The following is a 17,261-nucleotide window of genomic DNA, read 5'->3' as shown; positions in this document are numbered from 1 at the left end:
CGTCAAGCCGAGGTTGCTGCTTCCCGTGAAACTGTGAGCGCATATGCACCTTCTCTGCCTAACATTGAGTCTCCGTTGCGATCCACCCTTGGAAATTCAGCCCTTGAAACTTTTATCGTAAAATCTGAGACTATCGCCCGACCAGCTGCTGTTATGAAGTAGTGGGAAGAGTTAGGTCCAAGGCCCCTGTACGGCTTGATCATCCATATACCCCGTGTTGCGCCGAAACTCCTGGCTCGAATGACTCTCTGTGCATTTTAGACGCTCATGCCTGCTAGTATGCTGCTGCGGCCTCGTCCTCGCTGTCGATTTGGTTCGGACTGCCTCTAAACCGGGTTCTCTTGATCGTGTTCAAGTCGCCTTTGGACCCACTTGGTCCTGCAAGCGGTCTCGGACCAGATGGCTTTCGTACTTGACCCTGCGGTGACTTGAGTGCTGCGACTGGTGTCTGTGGCTGTATGTTAGGGCTGGTTCAATGTATACGGACATTAATGTAGACTTACCTTGTCGAATGAAGGGCTTCCAGCTCTCGCAGCCGTGACGTGGTCGACATAGGTCTGTTGCCTGTTCGAGGCCGGCGGAGTCGCCAAGACCTTGGGTGGGCGCTGAGGGATCAAGGGGTCGTCGTTGGGAATTTTTGGCGGACGTGGTGGCCCTTGGGAGCTCGCAGTACGAATGCTCCTGCTGTCATTGTGGATGCCTTGTTCGGTAGAGTACGCAGTATCTGAGAGCGGACTTGGATTCCTTCCATACTGAGTGGTATTTTGCGGTGGCTGAAGGCCTGAATGAGCCTCCCACTGAGAAGACGTCTGCGAGGTCGGCGACATCTGTTCACCATCGTAGTACTGTGCTTCAGACTCCAACCGAGACTGGAAGCGCCCCGACGGCCCTTGTCGAGGTTGCGGATGCTGAAGGTTGATGCTGTTTCGATGGGCCTGATACTTGGGGTTGTCGGACAACTGACTGGGGATCAGTGGAGACGGTGGCCGGTTTCCATCTTCATACTGCTCTCGCTGAAATGATGTATTCGACCGAAGACGGTCATCACCTTGAGGGTCATGCTCGTACTCATATTCACCCAAGTTAGAGCCCGATCGAGAATGCTCCGAATAGGGCCGAACTCGCTGTTGACTGGCTCGATAATTGTCAGATGATGTAGTGGTCTTCGACCATCGAGAGACCATCTTCGGAAAGAATGACGACGCAAAAGACTTGTGCTTCCTGCCCGACCCGTCGCCTGCGGAGAGATGAGGTGTATTTTCGTTGCTCAGCGACGCCATATTCTGATCGTGCATCCGAGGCGGAGTGTTCAATGGCACGGAACTTCCTCTGGCTTGTACGTTCGCAACATTTCTCGGGGGTGTCACCCGTGGCGTGTGACTGACATTCTGCGTGTTTCCGGGGGTAGCATTACCCAGATGGTCTGCATAGTCGTCATACTCTTCATCTCCTTCCATCACGGTGCTGACACGGTTAGTCGAGTCTCGGTGAGTGCTGTAGTTGCGGTAATCGGCCTGCCGGGATGAGTTGTTCGAGAAGAACCCGGATCGATCACCGGTTGATGACGTGCCTGCTTGACCTTCTGGTTCGTAACCTGTCTCCGTCGCTGCTCGTGCATTATCCGCAGAAGTCAGGCTGGTAGACCTAGGTGGCTCTCTGGCGACTCCAGTGGGGTGAAGCGTTCGTAGGGCTTCCACCTCGTCCAGAAGCCGCATGAGCATTGTTTCGATGTGCTGCAACTCGACCGAGTTCTTCGCCCCAAGTCCCCGAAGAGCCCGCTGGAAGACGTTGCGTCGCTTCGAGGGCATGTCATCCTCCGATGTGGCTGACAAGGTAGGACGGCTGACGGGCTGTGGTCGAGGACCACTGATTACTTTCTGTGTCCGCTGATGTTGCTTCTCGGAAGTATCCGCAAGGCTGTCTCCTTGCTCGGCGATGAATTTCTTCATGTCTTCGAACGAGTTGCGCATTTCGGCAGCACTTCGAACCAGGGTAACCAGGATTTCGGTGTCTCTCGCATTCCGCTGAGCGTCACGCATGGTCAGGTGATCCATGAGAGCTACAATATCTTTTGAGTGGATATTGTCGATGCCTTGACCCGTTGCATTGTCATACATGGGCGACAACCCATGGGAGAGACCGCTGACATATTGGCCTCGTTGAGTGGTGAAAGGATCGTCGGCTAGGGCAGCATCGTCTAGGGGAATATCTGACGCATACGCATCCTCACGGCCTCCTCGGCCCTGCGAGTAGAGGCCCGGGGATGGCACATTAGCACCCGTCTCGTAGCCTTCATCCCCAGCGCCTAATGGAGTCGACAGAGGCCTGTGTTGCGTGTACAGCTCTCTTTTCCCGTCCAAGTCATGATCACGATTCGTGGACAGGGGTTCAGGAATGAGATCTGCACCCGCTGAGCCAATGTCACGGCTCACAGGTGGTAGTACCAGATTGGCTCGAGAGTGTGGAGGTGTTGGATCGTAAGGCCAATGTTCAGTATTGCCTGGTGCGAGACCGCCAATTGGACCTCGAATGATTGATGGATTCGTGGTAATGTCGGATTCTGGTGAAAGTTCAACCTGACCGCTGGGCACATTCTCCGTTGCCAGCGGAGCTGGCTGTGAAACCTTGGTGGGATGCTGCCGGAAACTTTCAAGCGAGCGAGCAGGGCTCTGCACTGGTGACGACACAAAAGCCATTGCGCCTGGAGTATCACCGTGTGCGCTTTCATTGTGATGTGAAATCTCTTGCTTGAGCGGACTGCCACTATGTCTTGAGACATAATCATGATGGGACGACGAAGGGCTTGCAACCTCGCGGACGCCCACCGAGTCTGCTTGACTTTGCCGCGGGGAGTAGGTATGATCTGCAGAGACAAGAGAAGGTTCAATCAAGGACGCAACGGCTGACTCCACGCCTGTTGGGACTTCAAAATACTCCGCGGTGGCCCCAATCCCTCTTGTCGCAACAACCTGTTGCCCTGCTGTGACTTTGTCTATATATGGTGAGCCACGATAGCTTTCGTTCTCAAGGTGCTGCTCGTCGAACACAGCTTGAGCATCCATCTGTCGAGGAGTGCTTTCGATCGACTCCGCATGTTGTCCCATGACCTCACTTCGGCTTTCCAGGCTCATTCCTTGGCGTCGCCTTGACGCAGCAAGGTCAGTGCTCGGAGCCGATGAAAGAGAAGAGACAGAGATTTGGTCGTGAAGCCGAGAATGCTTTCCTGGAGACCGCTGCAGGGATTCAGAGCTGCGCGGCTGCATCAGAGAGTTGCGATTCGGTTCTGTCGTTGCATAGCTAGCCACACTCTGGATCGGACTGAGCCCTCTCCTGATAGGATGCTGTTGATGGAGATTTCTCTCGTATTGGCGAGCGCGTTCTGGATCTGTGAGGGCTGCGAAACCATGGGTGCTAAAGTCGAGTTCTTCAGAAGCGGGAGGCTTTCCCAGAGTACTCTCATCAAGAGTATCTCTCCTGGGCAAAAGGTCATGAGTGGACAAGTCCTGCTCTGAGACGTTTCCATGGTGGGTGCCCAATCCTCTCTTCAAGTCAAATGCATTGCCTGTGGGTGTCGTTTGCGATGCTGGGGACGAAAGCTCCGCAGGGGATCCGCGTATTACCTCGCGCACTTCTCGTCGTGTCGGTGTCTCGGCGCGTCCATCAATTGATGACTTCAATGAACTCCGCGTGAGGTCTGTACCAATTTCGCTGACAAAAGGCATGGCAGGCACCTGATGCTTCTGGAAAGCATCATCTTTCTCGGCCACGCTGGCGCTGCGACTGCTACGACTTTTGCTTGTCCTCCGTCTGCGACGTTCTGAATGCTCCAGGCTAGATCCAGAATCGTGCGATTTGAGCGCGGCGGCCGTCAAGGCAGCACCAACAACGCCAGCAGCCACGGCCTCGCGAGGACGGCTGCTCTTGTGTCTGTGCGACCTTTTCTGGTCGCGGATGCTGTCATGAGACTCTGATGGCTCGTAGCTCTGCTCAGAAGGCGAGTCGTATTCGCTGATTCTGTGGCGCCGGTGCCGACGAGACTCTGAAGGCAAGTCTGACCCTGATTCTCGGCTCACTCGACGCTTTGACTTGCTGCCCGACGACTTCCGGTGTGACCTCTCTTCGCGCGAGACGGAGCTTGAAGAGATATCAGAAGGGTTGCTAAATTTCTCATGCCGCGAATGGTGAGAGTGTTTTTGATCCCGTCGGAGTTCGTTAAGCTCTGGCAGGATCAGCCGTCGGATTGCATCTTCGACCGTTTGCAGTAGTTTTGGATTGTTGGTGATCGACACGTTTGAGGCACCAGAGCGGACCGATCGCTGGTCTGCTCCGCGCGGATCTGCCGACAAGTGGGAGCCGCTGACCAGGCTGGATCCAGTAACACTGGGTAAAGAATCATCATCAACCGTCTTGGTCACCCGAATGCGCGGCTCGGGGTTGGTTGATTCAAGTTCTCTGCTGACACTGCTTCGACTGCCGCTGTGACTGCTGTGGTGGCGCTTTCCACTGCTTGACACACGTGGCTTGTTGTTCAGCTTTTCAATGACTTTCTGTGTAATACGTTCATTACTCGAATTACGCTCGGTGGGCAACATGGGCGGCTTCAGGGAGGCACCGTCCGCGGACGGGCCCCGGCCGATGCTCACAGTTGTTGGCGCCATGTTCAAAGAGGTGCTGGGTCCCAATGAACTCTCTGCTGGCATAGAAGAGATGTCCGACTCAGGGATGATCGACCTGGTCTCTGGGGGTGGGCTGAGAACGGACCGATCGCTATCGTCGTGCTGCAAAACTTCGATTTCCACTGGAACAGAGGGTCCGAAGTCGTCGGCGGTATCCAGGGAACTGATGCTACCATCAATGACGTTTTGCGCAAGTGTGTCGTTTCCACCAAGAGGAATTCGATGACTGAGCGAAGGCCGCCTCGCTGTTGGCGACTCCGTGACCAGAATATGCCCCTTCCCTTTCTCTTTATTCTTCCGAGAGTCAGATGGTGTATAGCGCACTCGTAGACTGGGCCGCCGCTGTCCACCTTCCGAGCTCTTACTTCCTTCAAATAACTCTATCAGCAACGAGGTTTGAGACTGGTGGCCCGACTTGGATAATGTTCCGGACTTGTGCTTAGGAGCGGTGGTGATGGTAATAGGGCTTCCGTCGTCGGGGATCGTTTGGGACGTCTTTTCGCTTCGTCGAGACAGATCGGTTCCCAGGTCAATGTCTGTGGCAGGACCAGCTTCGTCGGCGGATCCGTCGACTAGAGACTCGGTTGGTGCAGGCAGAACTGGGCGGCGACTGCTAAAGCCCATTCTGATGCCACCTCAACTTTTGCCAGGCATTGGGATTGTCCGCAGCTTGAGGCGCACGTATCTGTCGCTCGGTTCTGATGTTTATGTTGGCATAAATAGACCGGGCATAGACACGTTGGTTCATGAAAAACAGTGCTGGTTGGATATTCTGAGCTGCGTCACTCAGATTACAAGTTGGTGGGCGACTGAGGCGGCTGAATAGGAATTCGGATTAAACAAGCGACCGTTGAAAAGGTAGCGGCGCACGGGGTGAGTGGGAGATTGTTGTTGGTGAGGTTGTGGCGTGTGGTCACGGTGAAGAATTATGAGGCTGGGAGGTTGTCGCTAAGCAAGGCAGGCCAGTCGAGGCAGAGGAGGGGATGACGGTCAGACAATTGATCGGTCAATAACCATATCAAACACAACGACCAGTGCTTGTCACCTGTCCTCATCACTAATTACACAATAATGGCCTCAGCAATGGAGCCAGGAAGAAGGAGACGAAGCAGAGGGGTGGACGTGCGCTGAGATGGATCTGTGCAGAGAACCAGCTGTCGCCATGAGATGGGATCTGAGCCTGAGCCCGAGCCTGAGCCTGAGCCTAAGTTTAAGGTTCCCTTTTGCTCCCTTGCTCCCTTGGGTCGCGGGCCCGCGAGTGGTCGGACCTGTCCTGGCACTGCTAAGAAAAAGCACCACCAACCCACCATTCAGGGACGAAAACACACACCTCACTGCAAGCCGCCCCACGGACGCTGCAGGCACTGCTGGTCCCCACTAGGACTTTGTCACCACTAGCATCTCCAGATTCACGCCTGCCCTGCCTCCCAGATATGCGCCTAGCTCAACTGATAGAAATTCTCCGTGGACAAACCTGTGTGCCAGGTCGGAGGTCCAAGCTTGGGCTTTTCGATGAGCGACGCCCAAGCTCCCTCGCACAGATCTTCAATGCAACGTGCTCTCATCACTTCTCAGATAACCCGGCTTTACTGCGTACGATAGAGTTCTTTCGCAGCCAGCTGAGCGCTGTGATTATCAGGTTTGCCCCCTTGTTTGGACAACCACTGTAGGTACGAGGTGCTGCTTCCCCTGCTCGTAGCTATCCTTCCACACCCATTGGCCATGCCTTGGTGCAGGATATGCATACGGGCAAAGTCACCTGGAAATGCTTGTGATTCTTCCTCTACTGGCTTCTTCTCCCGTCATCTGCTATCTGTCACGTCACTCGTTGACCGCCTCCTGGTTTGTGGCAACGTGGACCGTGCAAATACGACGAGAGTGAGATATCTCCAGTTCAAGAGTCCTCAACACCTCCGAAAAGGCGGTTGGCTGGACAAATGGTCTCCCGCTAAACTTTGGGCGGGCCTTTGCCGCCATCCGCCATCCGCCATCCGCAACCCACCCTCGGGGCCCGCCACCAACGGCTCAGCTCGTGTCAGAGGCTCAAGATACTTTGGTTGCACGGGCGACCGCTTGTGACAAACAGTTTCAGGCTTGCAGCGACTGTCTTGCCTCAGGTTCTCATTCGTCGCCCACAACCTCGTGTGCGAATGTTGCCGTATGAGCGTGCCAACACATCAACTTGGACTCTGCGAATCGCTTTCAAGACTCGGTCTGTTACCCAATATTCATGCACATCACGGCGAAAGATTGTACCACAAATGCTGCGCAACGGCCGCCCTCCATGCTGTGCTTCATCGCTTCCAGCCACAGACCAAGTCTGAGGCTCGCTGCCACGTGCGCGGATAGGTGCTTGCATCAGGCGTGTAGAGTACTGAGGCTCCCTGCTCCGTTACGCAGTACTCCATAGGTGCTATCCTTGCCGTTGTTGAGGCCGACGGATTCGCCGCACGTCACTGATCGAGGTTCTGCGGGACAAACTTGTGACCAAGCTGCCGCGATGATAGACAGGTTCTCTGTTACTCATTCAATGGCGCCAGAAGGAGGCTCTCGCTACAATCCGTCCTAAGGTTTTCTGCTGCTTTTACGCACAAAGGCCAAACTTTCGAACTTCACCACGGAGCCAGGAAGACCATCAACCGCCATCATCTATTGATTCAGAGCTGAGCCGTAGCGACTGGTACATCAAAGTACCTCCCTGCCAAGCACAAGATTATCCATCATTCCCCTCAGCCATGCTGGCCGTTGAAAGAATGCCGGCACGCCCCAAACGCGGTGCAAGAGGATGCATTACGGTATGTATTCTGTCAAGCGTCCTCTGAGAACCCATTCTCAAGAATCCCAATCAGCTCGTCCAACCGCCGCACACTCCTCCCAGTGTACTCATGGCGCGCCAAGTCCTGGTTCTCGTCGTTGACAAGCAACACCGTAGCCGCCCCAGCTCTATACCCAGCCGCCATATCATCAAGACTATCCCCCACCATGATCAATCCGCTTCCCAGATACCGTTTTGCCAATTCCAAAGGATCAAACTCCCCTTCTCCGCCCTCGCCGTTGGCCTTGATGTACTCTACCAGTCCATCCTGGTCTTCTGTGTGTAGGCCCCAGTGTTCCGCGATCCGCCACATTCCCTCGGGACTCGGCTTGGGAGCCACACCCTCGCTGTCGCGCGTGATGATCGGTTCAAACGTCCCGAATTCCTCGCCTTGCAGGAAACTGTCCAGCAAGTGATGGACCGGGGCGGGGAAATTGCGTGTACAAATTCCTTTGCGCACATTTCGTCGCTGAAGGTAGGACATGAGCGACTGGAGACCTGGTTGAGGCCGTTGCGAAGTCATTGCTTTACGTTCAATAGATTGAATTGCCGCCACGGCGCGGGATTGCGGACTGGATTGCTGTGATGCCGGCGAGGACGCCAACGAAGACGCGCCCGCGGCAGCAGTCTCTCCGCCTGAGGATATATCGGTCGTAGTGTCGGGGAGGGCTGGCGAAAGTAGGTCCGCAGAAGGTGGCTGAGAGGTGTCCGTCGAGGATTGAGGTGACCGTTCTGGAAGAGTTGAATGAGCGCTCGAAGGGGGATTACAGTCGGGTTCGTTGGACAACGAGCGGACGTGGTCAAGGATGTCGACTGATCGTGGGATATCCAGTGCTTGGCGCATCTCTTTGAACATGTAATTCTGCGGGAGGCTGGGTGGCCGAACACAGGCATCAATAGAGTTCTCTTGGGGATTGTTGTCGGACATAGTATGCATCTGCTCTTCTACACCTCGCTGGGGCTAGCGAAAGAACTTACCATAATGTGCCGTCGACGTCGAATATAATTCCTTTCAATCTGGGGAGGTGAGGATCGTGCTGGACGTCAGGGTTCAGAGGCGCGAAGCGCTTCGGTTTTCGCCTTGTACGTTTCTCTGAGAGTGATGCTGATATCGTCGCGGACATCGTTGCCATTGAAGCTCTGAGCCCCTTTGAGGTCTGGCTGTTCGATAGAGGATGCTTCTCGGTCAAGTTTGACTTTGAGCGGATAGATGAGATTGCAGAATGGTATCTCTGGTGCTTGACCTGCTGAGTCATTCGGTGGATAACAGAAGCTGTGGATTGAACACGCCCTTTCATGGGCATTTGCTATGACTACCGTCGAGGGAGTCCGAGCAACGTAGGGAGTTAGTCAAACGCTAGGATACTTGTTGGTGTCGACGAAAACTTCATTTGACACGCGCACTCTGCAACGTCGCTTATCATGCATGTCATTGATCTCAAGCGACAATGATACTGTAGCGAATGCCCTTCAGTTGAACCACCCAAGCCACCTCGTCACCATGAGCGGCTCTCGGCTAGTGTCCTATTCAATCTATCACGAGCGTCGGCGATAGGCACAAGGTATTCTGTACAACAACATTAGATTGCTCTTGTGTGTCTGTACTCTAGAGAGCTATCTTGTCCTTCTCTTTGCTTCTAAGACAGCGGGTGTACCATATCATGAGCGACTCAACTCAATAATCAGTAAGCAGAACAACATCACAGTGCCTTCGGGGTATAAGATGCTAGTAATACAAATCTCTCACCAACTCCTTGCTGAGAATGCATCATTCAAACGCACCCAACCGCTGACTCCAGAGCTGACCCGGGCCATATGCACAATTCAGCGACGCCGTCTCCTCTCCTCCTCCTCCTCCTCCTCCATCATGGCCTCATGAGCTTCTCTCTCCTCCCGCTCATCTTCGTCTTCGACCGGTTCCGTGAAGAACGGATGATGCAACGCCTCCTTTGCACTCCAGCGCTTGTGCGGGTCGAGCTCGAGCAGCCCATGGAGGAACTCGACAGCCTGTTCTTCGCCCCTCCGGAGAGTGTCGGACGTTCTTTCTCGGCAACTAGCCCAGAGAATGATCTTCTCGAAGCTAAAGCCACGCTCGCCAACAGTCTCTATGTTTGTCTCGAAGACCTGGCCATGCATTCCCGCGACGCCTTGCATTTTCTTCCTTCCAAAAATGGACGCCATCTCTATCATAGCGTCAACGTCGTCAGCACTGTTGAAGAATGGGAAGCGTCGTGCCAGGAGCGTAAGGAGGATCACGCCGGCAGACCAAATGTCGATTTTCGTAGTTTGGGAGGTGCATTTGAACAGGACTTCTGGTGCTCGGAAGCCACGTGTTCCTGCTCTGTTGGCTCTCCGTGAAGGTCGGCTATCGTTCTTAGGGTAGCTTTGCGACTGCAGATCTTGTGTAGACTGCAAAAGCTGGACAGCATAGGAATTCATGAACCTCTCTCGCCTCCTATGACCTGACTCTTGACAAAGACAGGGTTGCCAGTCGGTCCCCTGGCGCTCGGCCAGGCCAAAGTCGACGAGTACACCTGACCTGCGAGCATTGTCGTACAGAAAGTTGGTGGGCTTGATGTCGCGGTGGAGGATGCCGGCCTGGTGGACGTGTCGAAGGCCATGGAGAAGACAGCGGAAGTAATGCCGCATATCGTTGATGAGAAAGTCTCGGTAGTAGAGACGGAAATCCAAGTGTCGGAAGTATGGCAGCACTGCAACCACCTGATCCAGGTGACGGAAGGCTGTCAAGAGCGGGCATATGTAGGGCGAGTGCCGCAACTCGTGCAGCAGCTCCAACTCGTTCATGATGCGATGAGGCGAGGACGTCACGTATATCTTCTTCAATGCCACAATCTGAGCTTTGCGCCGGGTCCGCCGCCTCTTCGCAGCGGGCATCTCTGCCTCGGACTCTTCCATAGGATCGTCATTCTCCTGGTCTAGGTCGGCCGGGGGCGTGAGTTGCTCGGCTTTATACACGGTAGAGAATGTACCTGTATTATAGGTCAGCAACGACGTGAAGACAAGCATGATTCTGGTACCTACCTTCACCAATGCGGTTGATCAGCCTGTATTTCTGAGATATGCCCTTGAAACTTTCTTCCAACCGGCGCATGTCCTCAACGACAGTCTCGTCGACTTCATCTTCACTTTCGTCGGATGACTCCGCCATGGAGTCGCCGTCATCCTCGCCTTCGCCCTGAGAATCACCCTCTTCAGAGTAGTCGGGTTGAGCCATGTCTGTCTCAGCTTGATCTGTCGAGAGGTCGTATTGAGGGTCCTCATGGATGGCGATTGCAGTCTGGGCCATGTTGCTATTGTTGTCTCTCTGTCGGTGCTTGCCTGCTGCGGGCCGACGTGCCTCCTCCCGATGACGCGTTTTGTCTTCCTCGTCTTCGTCAGTTGTATCGCCTCCTCGAGGGTCAGTCAACGCGACATTGTAACGTGTATTTGGGGTTCTGGAACCCTTTGCTCGCGTAGAATTGTGTTGTTTTGGGCGGAGGCTCTTAAGAACGCCTCTGGCGCCCTGTCGTAATTTCATGGCGCTGCTCTCGTTGTTGTTTATATGTGGGGCATATCCGCCAACACGCTTCGGGAAATTCGTCAACAACACACCACGGCCAACTGGTCGCAGGCAGGTTGGTCAAGCCTCGACCTTGGTTCCGACGCAATTGAAAAGCGACGTTGATGGGTTGGGGAGGTCGCCGTGCAACAATGGGTCTACAGTGAAGGTTGCGAAAATTGCCTTCCGTTTCTGCCGGACTCAATCAACACAGTCCCATATGCATTCACGTTGACCAGCGACACTCCGCAGCGACGACATCGACAATCCCAAGCATGGACGACCAAGTGGATTTCGACATCAATGAGTCGCTGAAGCTGTATCTGAGTGATGCGACCACGATCCCAACTCCTGAGGCAGCGTCGGACCTGCTTGACTGCGAAAATGACCCTGAGAGCCTCACATTAGCCCTGGTGGACAGTGTGCTGGAACCCGTGATAGATGTTATTACAGAGAACCCGGAGGGGCTGTCAAAAAGTTCGGCGTTCGATACCTTACAGTTTCTATTAAAGTATGTGTCTTTCCCTGCCTCCCGCGATCCCCATCTTCCTCAGGAATATCCTACTGAACTATTCCATGTCTCCAGACAAGCTCCAGCCCTATCTCCCCAGTTATTGAGCAAGATCTTACACCTCGTTGTCTCGGGCTTGTCGACCGCAGCGGACGTTGCGAACCATGACATTGAGAACGATGAGCAGGAGACCCTGCACCAACACAAGCGTTTGCTGGAAATGTACGGCTTTCTCCTCCAATGGTCCATATCGGCCGTCGAGACGAAAGCGCTGGAAAAGTCAACGACGGCTACAGCAAGAAGAGGCGGCAAGGGAGCAAAGTCAAAGTCGACTTCCAAAGACGAAAAATGGGATTCATCTAATCAGATACAGAGCTCTATGGACGTCATGTGCCGGGTGATGAAACTGAAGTTGAATCGCGTCTTTCAAACGACCTCCGATCGCGATACGTTCATCAACCTATTCACAAGGTCTGTGTACCTGATCATGGAAAGCGAGGCTAGGGTCAAAGTCACAGCAGTCCGCATGTTCTGCTTCAAGGTGCTCTGTGTCGCTGTAAAGCATCACGGTCATGCGTTAGGGGCACAAACATCCATCGTCCAGAATCTTACTTACTTCGAACACCTGTCGGAGCCCATGGCAGAGTTTCTGCACATCTTGTCGGAACAATACGATTACCCTCACCTATCAGCCGAGATTCTCAGAGAGCTGGCTGCAAAGGAGTTCAGTCAGAATGACACCAAAGGTCCGAAGTCGGTGTCGGCATTCATCGTCAAACTTTCAGAGCTGGAGCCAAGACTGGTCATTAAAGAGATGGGTCTTCTGGCCAAGTTCCTGGACAGCGAATCACATGTCCTGAGATGTGCGGTTATTGAAGTCTGCGGTAATCTGCTTGCGGACTTGAGCAAGCAAGAGGAGAAGAGCGAGACCACCAAGATCCAGATCAATGCGTTCTTCGATACTCTCGAACAGCGTTTTCTCGACACGGCACCATTTTGCAGAGTCCGGACAATGCAGGTGCTGACCAAGATATGCGACTTGGAGCAGAAGTTTCCTAAGAGGAGACAAAATGCCGCCGAACTTGCTATGCAAAGCCTACAAGACAAAAGCAGCAATGTCCGACGCAACGCGATCAAGCTGCTGAAGAAACTGGTGTCTTCTCATCCCTTCAGCTTGATGCACGGGGGCCAATTGTCACATAGCGACTGGACGGAAAGACTCGAAGTAGTCGAAAGAGAGCTGGACGCTTTAAAGCCGCCACCAGACTCGCCTGGGCTGGCACGGACAGCTGCTGGCGAAGAGCCGGTCGACCAAGAACTTCTTGACGAAGCTACTCAAGCCGAAGTCGAGCCAAAGGGGATGACTGAAGAGGAACAAATCGCTGCTCTCAAAAAGGCCCAGGAGGACGTTGTGACGTCTGAGGCCATCGGCAAACTCCAGTTGACTCGAAAATATTACCTCGAAGCTCTGAGATTCATCGATATCATTCATGAAGCATCAGAGATTGCAGTTCAGCTATTGTCATCACCCAACAAGACAGAAGTGATCGACGTGATGGACTTCTTTGTCACTATCGATGCGTTCAAGGTTGAAACAGCTCGAAGAGGTATCCGACGCATGCTGCGACTGATCTGGACCAAAGGGAACAGTGACGAAGGGAAGGGTGTCCAAACGCACCTGATCGACAACTATAAGAACCTCTTCTTTGATGCTCCAGAGACATTCACGGCCAACGATGCCGCCAACTTCATCGCAAGGAATATGATCAGTCTGACGTTTGGAGCTACGCCTGCGGAATTGACGTCGCTTGAACAACTGCTAAGCACAATGTTCAGGGCGGGCCACATCTCGGACCTGGTGGTCTCCAAGCTGTGGCAGGTGTATGGCGTCAACAAGGAAATTTCCAGAGCGCAGAGAAGAGGAGCCATCATTGTGCTGGGTATGATTGCTCTCGCCAGTCCGGACGTCGTCGTGAAGGAGATGGACACGATGCTTCGAGTTGGTCTAGGACTGCTGGGCCGGGCAGATCTTGTGCTCGCCAAGTTCACTTGCGTCGCGCTTCGACGCATGATTCCAACTGCCAAAAAGGCTCAAGAAAAGACTACTGGAGGTCTGGCAAAAATGCCCAACAACCACGAAGTGTTGCGTATGCTCGCATCCATACTTCTAACTACTTCGCCTAGCAAAGACTGGTACGGCATGGCAGAACAAGCCATCAGTGCAATCTACGTCCTGTCCGACCATCCAGATGTCTTGTGCTCAGAGGTAGTTAGGCAGAAGACCCGACTCGTTTTTCAGCAGACAAAAGACCTGAAATCCATGTCGAGAACACCTTCTCCCGAACCCGATGCAATGGACGTTGATGGAGAAGAGGACGTTGTCAACCCAGAAAACGAGGCACAAGAGCCAGAACCCGCACATGCGAAGCAGGAGAAGCCCTCGCTTGCACTTTCGCAATTATTGTTTGCTGTTGGCCATATCGCTGTCAAGCAAATCGTGCATCTCGAGCTGTGCGAACTTGATTTCAAGCGCCGGAAACAACAACAGGAAAAGGATAAGTCAGTCTCAAATCCCTCGCCGGAGAATTCGTCAGGTCCCACTTCAGCCAGACGGAAGAAGACTGCAGCCGAAGAAGTGCTTGCAGAGAAGCAAAACGAAGACGAGAAAGACGAGTTGGACCTAATCGGGGGTACGACCGAAGACGATTTTACTGAAGCCATTGCCCACATCCGCGAACGCGAATTGCTGTACGGCCCCAGTTCACTACTCGCCAACTTCGGACCATTGGTAACAGAAATCTGTGCCAACAACACCGCATACAAAGACCGCAATCTTCAAGCTCAAGCCACACTGTGTCTCGCTAAGCTTATGTGCGTGAGTGCCGAGTACTGCGAAAAGAACCTCCCGCTCCTGATCACCATTCTCGAACGGTCCACTGACCCCATAGTGCGATCCAACGCCGTTATCGCACTAGGTGACATGGCTGTATGCTTCAACCACCTCATCGACGAGAACACCGACTTCCTGTACCGCCGCCTCAATGATGCGGACGAATCTGTCAAGCGTACTTGTCTTATGACCCTTACATTCCTGATCCTTGCCGGCCAGGTCAAGGTCAAGGGTCAACTTGGCGAGATGGCCAAATGTCTCGAAGACGGGGACAAGAAGATTGCTGATCTGGCAAGGATGTTCTTCTCGGAGTTAGCAACAAAAGACAACGCCGTGTACAATCAGTTCGTGGACATGTTTAGTGTTCTCACGCAAGAAGGACCGCTGGAGGGCGGTGTAATGGAGGAGGAGGCTGTCAAGAGGATCCTCAAGTTCTTGTGTGGCTTTATTGAAAAGGTACGTGACTCAGACCTCGCTCCGCTGACCGCATATGCAGGCGACCTCGAAAAGATTGCGCGGAAGCAGTTAGGTACAAGCTGGACGAAAACGCACATTGCAAGCAAGCAGAGGAGGAGCGATATCCGCCGCTCATTAGTTTCATCACCACTTTGTCCTTCGCAATCGACCATAGGATGTGGAAAACAGGGCTTCCCGTTCGCTCAGCCGTACTTAAGCCACATGCCGGTCAGTTAGTACTAAGGTGGGTGACCACTTGGGAATCCTGGCTGTTGATTGTTTTTTGGCCGGTCAGTCAGTTCTGAGGTGGGTGACCACCTGGGAAGCTTGGCCGTCGACGGTTTTGGCCTCTTAAGTCAGCATCCAGGATGACACACTTGGAGTCCTGGCCAAGGGCTATATGCTCCCTTTTTCGACTGTGCGCGTAGGATCGGGAATCGAAGCTCGTGGATCGGGGTCTCTGCTTGCTTGCTTGCTTGCTTGCTTGTGCGACATTTGTGCCTCTTCCGCCTGGTCTTTCCGATGGTCGCCGACGCGGTCTTGGCAAAATAATCATCACATCCCTCATCTCCCACTCTCCGATATGCTGACATGGCTGCACGCAGGATAAACACGCCAAAAACTTGGCCGAGAAGCTCGCGGCGCGACTTAACCGGTGCGCGAACAAGCGACAGTGGGACGATACCGCGTATGCGTTGTCCCTACTGCAGCATAAGAATGAGGAGATAGCCAAGAAGGTGCAGGAAGGGTATCGCGTTGTTGAGGTTGGGATAGAGGCTTGAGCCTTGGTGATTTAAAATGGAAGGCGACCTCCAGACTCAAAGAGTCAATGGTTACGAGGATACGAAAACGATGTTGTGGGTTGCGGCTATGTACCACTTTACGCTGCTTATGTCATGCTTGGTTCTGGATCAGTGCGATGGGTTGGGACAGTGGTGTCTGTCCTGACTTGTTCCGTCTTCTCCAGCCAGGCGGCTTGAAAGGGAAATTACCGTTGAAGATATTTCGCGTACTGGTTCTTACCTTTCAATGAGTGATGCTCGTGCAGGGTGTATCTGTTACAAGTCCCAACCAAAGGACCTCGACATAAGGAGACGAAAGACGGGCCTGATCATCCCCACTCTGCTTGTTCTTGTCCCCCTTTTGAGGGCAAGGCCGTCCGGCGCGGGGCTCACATTCTCTCGTTCCCAAGATAACTCGTCGTGATGGCCCTGCATGCAAGGAAACGGGCAGGAGTCACGGGCTTCGCGCGACTGGGGAACCCACCCCATTTGGTGCGTGGCGGTAAGATTTCGCGGAGCTTGGTCTCTCTTTGCGGGAAACGAATCATGTCATCGGCGGGCAGACGGTTGAGAGAGGTGATCCAGGAGGCTTTCGTCTCTCGTTCCAAGACATTCATCGCGATGGCCTATATGTAAGGAGAACGTCCAAGTCTCACGGCTTCGCTCGACTGGGGAATAACTCCATTTGGTGTGTAGTAGTGGCGATAGCAAGGGCCTCCCGGTAGGTATGAGCAAGCAACGCTCGGAACATGCGCGTGATACTCTGTCTTGTTCTGCGGGGTCTCTTGCCGTGAGCTGCACATTATTCTCGTTGTTGTTCAGAGTCTCTGGAAACGCCTCCAAAAAATTGGAACCAGTCGGGCAAGGAGGTAGAGATGAGGAAACCACTTGATCCTCGAGTTGATCGAGCTTGGCGGCAAGATTTCGCGGGCCTTGATCCCTCATTGCGGGAATCGAACCGTTTCATTTGCGGGCAAACGGCCGAAATAGGTGATCCCAGAAGTTGTGTGTATTCGTAAAGGCCAACGTGAGTCGCTCAGCAATAGTGTGTACGGGGGAGATACCATCTCCTCACGTCGTCCCGTGTGTGCTGCCTCGCTGCTTCGTAAATAGTGCGTACGGGCGAATTGCCATTTCCTCACGAAGGCCCGCGTGAGCGGCTTAGCAAATACTCTGTACGGCGCAGATACCATATCCTCACAACATCCCGAGGACGAGGCTGCCGCGCGTTAGCGTTGCTTCCCACTGGCGTGCCATGACAGAGATTCAAACCCACATGCACGGTACTGAGCATGGCTAGACGACCGAGAGATAGGCTCTGTTAGCATTCACTGCAGCAGCGGAAGTGGTGGGTAAGTGGCTTGCTTCCAAAACCCGGGCGACACGTCTGCTTCCATCACTTGTCCCGGAGCCGTCAAACACGGGCGGCTGCTTGCATAAGTTATGTGAAGCGGTGGGCACGGATTTGCTGGATCCGCAGGCGTTTGGCGTTTGGCGCATAGCTACTCGCATCTACGGAGAACATACCCGTTTGCCACAGTGTACCGAGCCGTGCCACGTTTGAGGAGGTCT

The 17,261-nt window shown here is 53.7% G+C and overlaps 4 protein-coding genes across 4 annotated transcripts; 1 reads left to right on the top strand and 3 right to left on the bottom strand.

Annotated features, from left to right (window-relative positions):
* Positions 1-274: 274 nt before the first annotated feature.
* On the bottom strand, positions 275-5,300 carry A1O7_04073 (uncharacterized protein; the record flags this gene model as incomplete). Its single annotated transcript, XM_007758088.1, has 2 exons — positions 275-448; positions 504-5,300. 2 exons carry the CDS (start codon positions 5,298-5,300, stop codon positions 275-277), a joined length of 4,971 nt encoding a protein of 1,656 aa, XP_007756278.1.
* Positions 5,301-7,483: 2,183 nt separating this feature from the next.
* A1O7_04072 (uncharacterized protein) lies at positions 7,484-8,615 on the bottom strand (the record flags this gene model as incomplete). The annotated part of the gene is made up of 2 exons (XM_007758087.1): positions 7,484-8,363; positions 8,470-8,615. 2 exons carry the CDS (start codon positions 8,613-8,615, stop codon positions 7,484-7,486), a joined length of 1,026 nt encoding a protein of 341 aa, XP_007756277.1.
* Positions 8,616-9,315: 700 nt separating this feature from the next.
* Positions 9,316-10,798, bottom strand: A1O7_04071 (CDC7 protein kinase; the record flags this gene model as incomplete). Its single annotated transcript, XM_007758086.1, has 2 exons — positions 9,316-10,481; positions 10,534-10,798. The coding sequence occupies 2 exons, from the start codon at positions 10,796-10,798 to the stop codon at positions 9,316-9,318; spliced, it is 1,431 nt and encodes a 476-aa protein (XP_007756276.1).
* Positions 10,799-11,325: 527 nt separating this feature from the next.
* A1O7_04069 (condensin complex subunit 1) lies at positions 11,326-15,689 on the top strand (the record flags this gene model as incomplete). Its single annotated transcript, XM_007758085.1, has 4 exons — positions 11,326-11,561; positions 11,637-14,155; positions 14,222-14,907; positions 15,513-15,689. 4 exons carry the CDS (start codon positions 11,326-11,328, stop codon positions 15,687-15,689), a joined length of 3,618 nt encoding a protein of 1,205 aa, XP_007756275.1.
* Between the last annotated feature and the right edge of the window lie 1,572 nt (positions 15,690-17,261).

Source organism: Cladophialophora yegresii, assembly GCF_000585515.1.
Source record: "Cladophialophora yegresii CBS 114405 chromosome Unknown aczIN-supercont1.3, whole genome shotgun sequence".
In the NCBI taxonomy this organism is placed as follows: Eukaryota; Fungi; Ascomycota; class Eurotiomycetes; order Chaetothyriales; family Herpotrichiellaceae; genus Cladophialophora; species Cladophialophora yegresii.
This window is presented reverse-complemented; position numbering and strand designations above follow the sequence as displayed.